Source organism: Lepus europaeus, chromosome 19 (assembly GCF_033115175.1).
Source record: "Lepus europaeus isolate LE1 chromosome 19, mLepTim1.pri, whole genome shotgun sequence".
NCBI lineage: Eukaryota > Metazoa > Chordata > Mammalia > Lagomorpha > Leporidae > Lepus > Lepus europaeus.
This window is the reverse complement of record NC_084845.1, coordinates 9,232,517-9,243,219: the sequence shown is the minus strand read 5'-3', so window position 1 is coordinate 9,243,219 and position 10,703 is coordinate 9,232,517. Positions and strand designations below refer to the sequence as shown.

The 10,703-nt window shown below is 63.4% G+C and overlaps 1 protein-coding gene across 1 annotated transcript; it reads right to left on the bottom strand.

Moving 5' to 3' along the window:
- Positions 1-368: 368 nt before the first annotated feature.
- Positions 369-2,241, bottom strand: GPR4 (G protein-coupled receptor 4). The gene has a single exon (XM_062176396.1). The coding sequence runs from the start codon at positions 1,537-1,539 to the stop codon at positions 454-456; it is 1,086 nt and encodes a 361-aa protein (XP_062032380.1). The 5' UTR covers positions 1,540-2,241; the 3' UTR covers positions 369-453.
- Positions 2,242-10,703: the final 8,462 nt, after the last annotated feature.

Sequence of the window (10,703 nt, the reverse complement as noted above, 5' to 3'; positions counted from 1 at the left end):
GTGGGAGTGGGCAGGGACCCGCCCTGGGCCGTCTGGAGCTGCTCCCCCACCTGCCGTGACGCAGCCTGGAAGGGCGGTGACCGGAAGCGGACTCCGGTTTCTAAGCGCGTGGACACGTTCTGTGCCCCGAGTCAGGCTTGTAGCCCTTTGTTGGCGACCCTGCCAGCTTTCTTCTGGGAATTAAACGCAATTTCTGCGTTTGCTTTCATTTGCTCGTCCCCTCCTCCAGGGAGCCCTCCATGACTCCCGGACTGTCCCAGGGCCCGGGAGCCCCGGAGGGCAGGCCAGGGCTGTGGGCTTCATGGAGGAGCATGGTCCACCTCGTAACACACCAACCTCACTCTTTTCCTGCGACCTTGTATTCTCAGGAATATTACCACGGCCTCATTTACATACAGTTTGTATAAACAGCCAGGAGGGGGCTGGGGGGGTGAGATTCCCGCCAGGCGGGGCTCACTTTGCCGGCAGCATCTTGAGCTGCACCTGGTCCCCCTGGGAGGGCGGGGCGGCCCCCCAGCCGGCCGCCAGGGCCTTGGCCGCGCTGTTCCTCTTGGACGTGAGTGGGGTCTCCAGGGTGAGTGAGGCGGTGGCCATCGCCTGGGGCTTGTCGCTGGCCAGGAAGCGCATCAGGTCGTGCAGCGCCTTGGCCACGTCGCCGCGGGCGCCCTCGTTCACCAGGCAGTACAGGATGGGGTCGGCCACGCAGTTGAGGCTGGTGAAGGCCAGGGAGCTGTGGTAGGCGGAGAAGACGCGCTCCTCGAAGCCGCAGTCCCCGGGGCGGCCCAGGTAGACGGCGCTGCGCGAGAGCAGGAGCGCGTGGTAGGGCGCGAAGCAGACCAGCACGATGGCGATGAGGCTGAGCGCCAGCCGCTTGATCTTGGCCTTCTCCTGGCGCTCGGTGGACACGCTGGCCCGCACAGCCCGCAGGATGCCACGGTACGACAGCAGCATGAGCGCCCACGGGAAGAGGAAGCCCAGGAAGACGCGGTAGAGGTTCATCCAGGCCACCCAGCCTTCCATGGGGAACTTCTCGAAGCAGAAGGTGTGGTTGTAGCGGTCACGGAAGAGCTCATCGTGGAACAGCGGCGCCGAGTTGGCGCCCAGCTCCGTGGCCCAGACCACGGAGCTCACGGCCACGGCGGTCTTGACGCGGTGCAGGCGGGCGAAGCGCAGCGGGTGCGCCACGGCCAGGTAGCGGTCCACGGAGATGCAGCACAGGAAGGCGATGCTGATGTAGATGTTGGTGTAGAAGACGAAGCCGAAGAGCTTGCAGGAGCCGGGGCCGTGGATCCAGTTGTCGTGGTGTAGGAAGTAGTCGACCCACAGCGGCAGCGTGCCGATGTAGAGCAGGTCGGCGATGCTCAGGTTCATCAGGTACACGCCCAGCTCGTTGCGCTGCCGCACCTGGCGGTAGGCCGCCCACAGCGCCAGGCAGTTGGCGGGCAGCCCTACGCCGATGACAAAGATGTAGAGGGACGGGGGGAAGAGCTGGTCCACCTGGGAGTCCACGTGGCAGCCCTCCCACGTCCGGTTAACCATCGTCGGCACTGCGGCTTCCCGGATGCCTCCCCCGGCCCACGGGGGCTGTGGGGCCACGGGGGGCGGGAGGCCATCGGGCCCCCTGAGCCCCCCTCCTCGGAGGCTCAGGGGGACATGGCGGGAGGCAGCCCACGGGGAAGAGACGAAGTGGACCGTGGGCCGCGGGCGGGCTGGGCCGGGAAGGAAAAGGCAGAAGAGTTAGGACGAGAGGCAGGCTTGGGGTGGTGGGGTTTCAAGGAGGGCACAAAGCAGGGGCTATGGTGGGGGGCGGGGGCTCCACAAAAACTGGCCAAGGGGATTGGGCGCCTCAGTGGGCGATGGTCAGGGGGGGATGTGTGCAGACGACCGAGGATCCCGGTGTTGTCATGGTGAGGTACTGGTGGCACGGAATGTTCTAGAAGACATTGGAAAGCCACGGAGCGGTGTGGCAGGGAGGGTTGGAAAGGCCAGGGGATGCGTTTGGTGTGCTGGCATTTCCTAGGATGTCAGCAGAAGTGAGAAAGGGAACTGGGGAGGAGAGGATGATGGAAAAGGAGGTGCCCCCCCAGCAGGGCTGGGGCTGCACGGAGGGGAGGGGCTCCGGCGGGGCCTGTGGGAAGGGCTTTTAGGAAACGGGACGGAGGAGAGGAAGAGTGGGTTCAGGGGAGGTTCTCGGATGGAAGGGGCAGGGGCGGGGCTCTGGCTTGGTCCTGGGGGCGGGGTCCAGCTCACCACCAAGTTCAGGGCGGACAGTGCGGTGCCTGTGGGGAGAGAGGACGCCGTGAGCATGCGTGGACACGCCTCCCCTCCCCGCGCCCCTCGCTGCAGAGCGTCTCGAAGCCCATTCCAGCCGCAGAGCCCCGGGAACAGCCCGGGGAGGCAGGGGCACCTTCCCCACACAGAAGTTAGGGTCACCAGCTCAGGGACCACAAGGCTGGGGCAGTGCCCAGCTCTGCGCTGGAAAACCACTCACTTCCATGACAGGGCAGGGTCCAGCGAGGTCGGTACAACCCCCCACCAACTGTGGGACACACAGCAGGGCTGGTGCCGGGACCCATTTGTATTTTCTTTTTTTTTTTTTTTTTTATTTTTGACAGGCAGAGTGGACAGTGAGAGAGAGAGACAGAGAGAAAGGTCTTCCTTTTGCCGTTGGTTCACCCTCCAATGGCCGCCGCGGTAGCGCTCTGCGGCCGGCGCACCGCGCTGTTCCGATGGCAGGAGCCAGGGGCTTCTCCTGGTCTCCCATGGGGTGCAGGGCCCAAGGACTTGGGCCATCCTCCACTGCACTCCCTGGCCACAGCAGAGAGCTGGCCTGGAAGAGGGGCAACCGGGACAGGATCGGTGCCCCGACCGGGACTAGAACCCGGGGTGCCGGCGCCGCAAGGTGGAGGATTAGCCTAGTGAGCCGCGGCGCCGGCCATTTGTATTTTCAACGTCAAACAGCCAACATGATAGCCAACATGCCTGTGGGGTGCCGTGTGAGGGCACCCCACCCCCGACAGGGAGATGAGGGCGATACTCGCGGCCCCCGTGCCCCAGCCCTGGCAGACCCCGTTCCCAGCACCTGGGTGGGCGTCATCCCATGAGCATCTTGTGGGACCCCATAAAGAGGAGAGGAGACGCCCCACTTGACAAACTGAGGCCGGGCCCTGTCCAGGGTGCTGGTGGGCGGAGGGGACCGCTCCACCCTGCGCCCTGCTTGTGTCCAGAGGAGCCTGGGCTGGCAGAGGAGCAGGGAGGGGCCTCCTCTCCCCCTCCAGCCTCGCGAACAGAACCCTGGGCCTGGCACCCGTGGTCTGGGGGAGAGCTACAAGCAGAGCTCTGAGGACAGGCAGGGGCCAAGACCCCCACTGCGGTCAGCCCCAGAGGGAGGGGCAGCGAACCCCGCGGCAAGGCTCCCGCACAGCCATGCCCGCTTGGTTTTCAGTGGATGGGAAATCTTTTTCTCTCTCTTTTTTTTTTAAAAACAAGATCTTAACTGGAAACCCAGGCTGAGGGCAATAAGGGGAAGGTGCCCTGCGCTCTGAGGGAGAGGGGGTGGGGAGGGCGGGCGCTAAGCAGAGACAGTGGCTGAGATGCGACTGGAGCAGTGTGGGAGTCCCAGCTCCGGCTCCCTGCTGGGAGGCAGCAGGTGAGGGCTCACGCAACGCACTTGGGCCCCTGTACTCACGTGGGAGACCCAGATGGAGCTCCCGGCTCCTGGCTTCGACCTGGCCCAGCCCTGGCTGTTGTGGGCACTTGGGGTGCAAACCAGTGGATGAAGATCTCTCTCTGTGTCTGTCTCTCTGCCTTCTTTGTTATTTTTTAAAGATATATTTATTTACTTGAAAGTCAGAGTTACACAGAGAGAGAGGTCTTCCATCTGCTGGTTCACTCCCCAATTGGCCTCAATGGCTGGAGCTGCGCCGATCTGAAGCCAGGAGCCAGGAGCTTCTTTGGGGTCTCCCACGTGGGTGCAGGGCCCAAGGACTTGGACCATCTTCCACTGCTTTCCCAGGCTATAGCAGAGAGCTGGATCAGAAGTGGAGCAGCCGGGACTTGAACCAGCGCCCACATGGGATGCCGGCACTGCAGGTGGCGGCTTCACCTGCTATGCTACAGCACCAGCCCCTCTGCCCTTCAAATAAAATGAAAATTAAAAGAACCTGCAGGACACAACGCTAGAAACCAGCGGCTCAGTCACAGGGATGAGGCTCCGGTCACAACAGGGGTCCCTGGGGAGCCCCCAGACACCAGTCTCCTCCCCACTGCACCTCCACACTGAGTCCTGGGTCCCGCACCTGTCCCGGGAGCCCCCGCCACCCTCTGCCCTGCGCCTGCTGCTTGCCCTCCAACGGCCACTCAGGTCCTTCAGCAGAATCCCCGGCATACAGTAGGCATTCAGTAAACGACCATGCACAGAAGCCATTGAGGGCAGAGGCCAGAGGCCCGGGACAGGGGCAGCACTGGGCAGCCCGACCCCCTCCCCCGGAGGAAAGAGGCAGGCGCGGCGGGCGGGGCGGGCGGGACGTGCCCGGGTTCATAACTGACTGAAAGGTCAGGGCAGGCCAGCTCAGTAAGCCCCGCCCCCCCGCTGCGGGGTCCCCGCCCCCACCCCACAGTGGCCTCTGGGTCCTGGCGATGGAAGGGTGACCCCTGCCTTCAAACACCTCCGGCCCCTCCCTGCTGGACCCCTCCCCATCCTCCTCCACTTGGTTCCCGGCCCCAGCACTCTTGGTCTCTCCCTCCTCGCTCCTGGGATGTGGAGCCTCAGCTGCCCCTTCCGTAGAGGGGACACAGCCTTTATCCTGCACAGACCGGGGAGGCCCTGGTCGCACGTGCAGTGTTGGACAGTGGTCCCATGAGCAGGCCCTGGAGAGCCGAGACAAGCACTGGGCCCGGCCATCATGTCCGCCCCACCCCTCTCCGTGTGTCCCCTGGGCTCTGGCGCGGCTGGAGCAGGTACACACCAGGCAGAGGAAGTGACACTTCCCACTGCTAACTTCCTCCAGGGGAACAGGGCAGCACCGCCCCTTCCTCCCCCCTCCCCCCGCCCCTGCCCCCAGTGCACCTGCTGCTTAGGGATGCTGGGCGTGGGGGACGGGCACCCTGCCAACCCCCTCTTCTTCTCAACCTGAGATCTGCCCGGCCCTGAGCCCCCAACAGCCGACAAGGAATGTCAGCCCTTTACAAAGCCGTTATGCCAGGCGATTTCTGATCCTTTCCTGGTACAGCTGGGGTAACCGATGCTCAGGGCGGCAAAGCAGCTGCCTAAGTCACACCATGTGACAGGGCCGTGTCCTCCGAGCCCCAGACTCCCCCTCCCTCAGCGGCTTTTCTCCCCACCTCCCGCACTCCCATTCTTTCCCCCCACAGCTTTCTGGGGGCCCCGTGAGAACGTGCTGGCCAACGCAGGCCTTGTCACCACAAGCTAAGCGAGCGACCCAGTGTCCCGGCCGCTCCCTCCGTCCCCTGGCCTCCCCGGCCAGCCCCTGGGGCATGACCTTCTGCTGTTGGGCTCGAAGCTGACTTCCTTACTGGGGATGTGTTGGGGTGAACCCCCAAATCTGGCAGCTCACAGGAAGCTCTCCCTGTCTCCCAGGTCCTGCAGTCAGCGGGTCGGTCGGTTCTTGCTGCCTCTTGCAGGTCCCGCCCCCACCCCCTCCCTGAGGTGGTGCTGGCCCCTAGCAGAGGGCAGGGAAGAGAGATAAGCCCTGGTGTGAAGCGATGGTGAGGACTGGCAGATACTGTTCAGACCTCGCCCCTCTGCCGGCCCCCGCTGCTCCAGCTCAGATAAGTCCTCGGCACCGGCAGGTACCCCCAGATCAGTAAGGCTGAGGGTCTCACAGGGGGTTGGGAGGACAAGAGGGGGAAGCGATGCAGACCCCATACCCCCAGCTCACTCACCGCTGGCCGGTGCCTGAAGCCACCAGGCGATCTCCCTTCCCCCCTCTCTGTGGGCTCCAGCTGCCCCCTCCCCGGCGGCCCCAGGGGACCAGCCAGCTCCGGTCTGCTCATTAGGGACGAAATGTGATCACCTCGCAGCGCCGCGCTCCCCACCTGCTGTCCTGGCAGCCGGCGGAAACCAGGGGCAGTGAGGCCACTCTGGCCGCCCTGCGGGCCTCAGTTTCCCCACTTCTACTCCCCCCAGGGAGGGGATGGGTCTCCACCAACCCCCATGCCCACGCTGCCCCAGAGGGACACTTGGGGTCCTCAGCCTGTGCCCGCCTGATGCTCTAGATTCCAGGCGATTTCAGGTTCTCTAGTTGGTCCAATTCTACAGAATAGAATGTTCTGTAACATTCTAGACTTTTCTTCCCCTTCCGTGCTGCTATTGTGGCCACCCGGGCTTTGGAAGTGCATAACCTTCTGGGTTTTCAATACTCCAGAGTCACATTCCAGGACTCGCCGGTTCTATTGTTAGAATGCTCTATGATTTTTTTTTGTTTGAACACTCCATGACTTTCGGGATCTATTATTAAACCTCACTGATTTTTATCTCTGCCCCGCAAACACGCATTTCCCTTTTTCTACAGAATCGGGGCGCCCCCCCCCCCCGGCTCTGTGTTCCCGAGACCTGCTCTCATCTCTCAAATTCCTGCAGCCCGGCTTCCAAGATGGAGCAGAGTCCTGAGACCTGGAGGCGGGGACAGGGGGAGGGCTGGGCGCCCCCGGCCACCTGGCCCCCAGATTCCCACCACCTGGGGAGGGGAGGGGACATCAGACACCCCAGCTGCCTCCCCAGCCCTGGCTCCGCCGGGGCCCCAGCCCTCCCGGCTCACACCGGCCGCGTTATTATTTGTCTAGACACAAACCAAATTACAGGCTCTGTCCCAAGGGAACAGTGGGCTTCCTGGGGAAGGTGGGGGGTATGGGTGTCAAAGCCCGCTTCCCCCCACTCCTCTCTCTCCCCCCTCCTTCTCTGGAGCTCCGCCCCTTCCATCCCCACCAACAGTCCCCACCCACCCACCAGCCACCCACACACAGCCCGCCCCCACCTCAGCAGCAAGGTTCGAGAAATATTTGCTCTGCACCCTCCCTTCTGGATTCTCGCCAGGCACGCTCACCCCGGCACCCACCCCTCGCTCCCTGGCGGCCAAGCCTGATCCCCCAAAGCAAGTCTACAAGAGGCCAGCACCCCGGATTTGGGGTTCTGGAGCTCCCCCTCCCCAGGGCAGGGCGGGGGGGGGGAGCCTGGCTCTCTGACTTGCAGTGTGCCTCGGTTTCCCCACCTGTCACACGCTGGGGGTGGGTGGGGGGTGTGGCTTACGCTGCTCCCCAGCCCGGCTGGAGCTCCAAGCTGAGAACAGCCAGGATTTCCAAGCTGACGCTTCTGGGCGGACGGGGCACCCAGCCACCTACAGGATCTGGGGTTTCCAGTCCTGCCCTGTGAGCACACCAACCTCCGGATCCTGCCATCCTAAGGTGCTCACGTGCAAGGGTCCAGGGCGCTCTCCACGCCCCCCCAGCCCCTCCTCACCCTAAACCTCCTCCACGGAGACAGGGCTGGGTGGGAGGCTCTCTCCTCCAGCTCAGGAGGCGTGGGGAGAATCCAACTGGCATCTCACCATCTCTCTCTCTCGCTCTCGCTCTCTTTCTCACACACACACCCCATGCTTCACAGAAACTGCTCAGACGGTACACACGTGTGTGTGTGTGCAAGTGAAGTGTGGGGGGGGTGAGGACAAGGCAGGAAGGAGTTAACGGTGACCGGCCAAATTTTGGAAGGAAGTGGGGGAGGAAGTCCACCCCCCCCCCCAGCCAGGAATTCCTGAAACTGGAGGGTGGGGTGTGAGGGACCTCAGGAGCAGCGGGTGACCCGGGCAGGGGGCGCTGAGACCACCTGCTCCAGGTCGCCATCCCACTGCCCCCTGCCCCCACTCCTAAGCAGCTTCCCGGCCCCTAGGGAAGTTCTGGGGTGAGGACTTGCGAGGGGAGGAAGATGGGCAGGAGGTGCAGGAACAGGGGCCGCGGTGAGCCGGAGACCGCGGAGACCGCAGGAGCCAGCGCCGGGAAGGGCGAGCGGCGGCGGACACTCAGGGCACGGGGCCCAGAGACGGCCGCGCCGGGGAGCTCCGCGCGCACAGAGCCGCCCGGAGCCAGAGCCGGGCCGGAGAGACCTCGAGGCACGCGGGGGGCCTGACAGCCCCCCAGGGGGCCGGCCACTGCGCGCCCCGGGGGCGGGCGCCTACCTGCGCGCTGGACGCCTCTCCGGGCTGCGTCCCGGTCCGGATCGACGGCGGCGGCGCGGGGACCCGGCGGGCGCCCCCGCGGGGCAGGACGGCGGCGGCTCCCTCGGGCCCGGGGGCCGCAGCCGCCGGCCCAGGCCCCGCCCCGCCGGGCCCGCCCCCGTTAACTCTTCCTCTGCCGCGCCCCCTTAATCGCGGAAAGCCGCCGCCCCCTGACGAGGTCAGGCCCCCTCCTCCGAGAAGCCCCCGGTCCGGAAGGCCGGGCCCCCTCCCCGACACCTGCACGCCCCCAGGGGTACCAAGCCCTGGGTTCTGGGGGACAGGGGCCCGCGCCGCTGCCACCGCTCCCTGGGAGATCCCAGACCTCAGCCCTCTGGGCGACCCCTGCCCCAGCCCCTCCAGGGTGGCGGGCGCCCCGGGCTCGCAGCTGCAGCCCGCGCGGGGCCCCGCCGGACCTCGCAGTGCGCTTTCGGGGTCCCTCCGCTCCCCCTTGCTCCCGGACCGGTCAGGTCCCCTGCCGGCGGGGTCCCGGCGTGTGTGCAGTCGGCCTCCCAGACTACCGTCCCGTCTCTCTGCTTTCCTCTTCCCCACCGCACGGGTCCCGTCTAACTTTTTTTTAAAATCTATTTTTTTGAGATAACGTTTTTAATTTATATTATAGTAAAAGGCTTTTTGGCTCCAGGAAAGAAAAGGCTCAACAAATAAAAAGTGACGGGAACAAGGGCTATAGACAACGATCGAAGAAAAAATGTTCAATTCCTTGTACAATGTCAAGTCACCAAATCTTTAGAATTATACTTATAGAAAATCCCTATCCATTTGTTTGGCAAAGATTTAAAGCAAAGCTTTCCAAGACGCCGTGTGTGCAGCAAAATTGATACACCCAGGCATGTCTGTCTGTCTTTCTTTCTTTCTTTCTTTCTTTTTTTTTTTTCAATTTTTAGCTTCCACATATAAGGCAGAATATGCCGGGCTTGTCTTTCGGCGCCTGGCTTATTTCACCCAACGCGAGCTCCTCCACGTCCAGCCGCTGTTCCGCCAGTGGCCGGCTCACATTTTTGGTATTTCACTTACTCTTCCTTAACCCCTGCCCCACCCCACCCCCACCCCCGCCTCAGGTCTGTTTACTGTGTGTGAGGGAATCGGTGACAAGTGCTCCGAACACATCTCCTTCTCTGGCTCTCCATCATCAGGTGCTTCGTCCAGTGGCCCCAAGAAGCCGTGCCTGTCCCAAGGACTTTGGAAAGACCTGGAAAACAGCCCCCGACATGACAACTCTTGGTTCACAAATTCTCTAGTGTTTTTTTTTTTTTTTCATTAAAAAAAACACTAAGAGCGTCCAGTTCTCAAGGGAACCGTTAGCGCCGTGACGAATCCCCCCGTAGCTGGCCAGGACAGAGTCCCATCACAGCACACCCACCTCGCCCCAGAGGGATCTATCCCCCCTCCTTCCTCCATTCTAGAACTTCACAGACATGCAGCCCTGCAGCTCTTTGGAAAACAAACAGAAAGAGGTGGCTGTTATTACAGTCACTTGCTGTGTGGTCTTGGACTGGTGACTTCACCTCCCTGAACCAGGCTGCAGGAGACAGAACGCGCGTGGGCGGACCACGGAGCCACACCTGCGGCTCCTCCCAGGAGCCGTTCTGGGAGCTTAGAGTCCCGTTGTTTCTCAGGCTCCCCTTAAATCTGCCTTCCGGCTTTCTCAGGGTCCCAGCGGGACGCAGGTACCTGGGGGGCATTTATGGAAGGGGCAGTGTATAGAGGGGCGGGCCGGGCGGGGGAGCCTGCGCAGTAGGGGACCCTGCCGTGAGGACCCAGCCTCTACCACCACCCCTGCCCACCTGGGGCAGAAGGGACGGGAGGGAGGGCGCCGCCTGCCAGACTCCAGGGACACAGTCTGGCGAGGAGCCGTGGGAGCTGCAGCTCTGCAGGTGCAGGGAGCGGCCCAGGAAATCAACACCCCCCCACCCCCCCACCCCCTACCCTTGGACTTCCTGTCCATGCCTCTCATTGATAGAACCCAACCGGAGCGTGGAGGGCAAAGGTCACCCGTGGATGGAGCCTGCGCAAGGCGGTCTCCCAGGGCCCAGGGCAGGGGCGGAAAGGCTGAGCCTGACCCTGGGGGCCAAGTAGAGGGTCGGTCCCCAGCCCTTTTTCGGTAGAACTTTGAAGGCACATTTTTCCCGTGCAGAACCAAGGCCGGCCATGAGGGGGCGACAGAGCACCAAGTCTCCAGATGGCACCAGGGTCTAAAGGTGGGGTGCAGGAATGGGGGGGCTTTGACTCGGGAGTGGCAGAAAATCGGCTGGCCAGTGCGGGCTGAATAGGAGTTCGCCAGGTGGAAAGGGTGGCCGGGGAGGAAGGCGGCACAGAGGTCAGAGACAAGAGTGGACTCTGGGCTCCTGTGGCTGCTGGAGGCGGTGCCGGCGGGGGTCCGGCGTTCGGCACAGGGGCTGAGACGCCGCTTGGATGCCTGTGTCTCATAGTGGAGGGCCTGGGTCTTGGCTCTGCTCA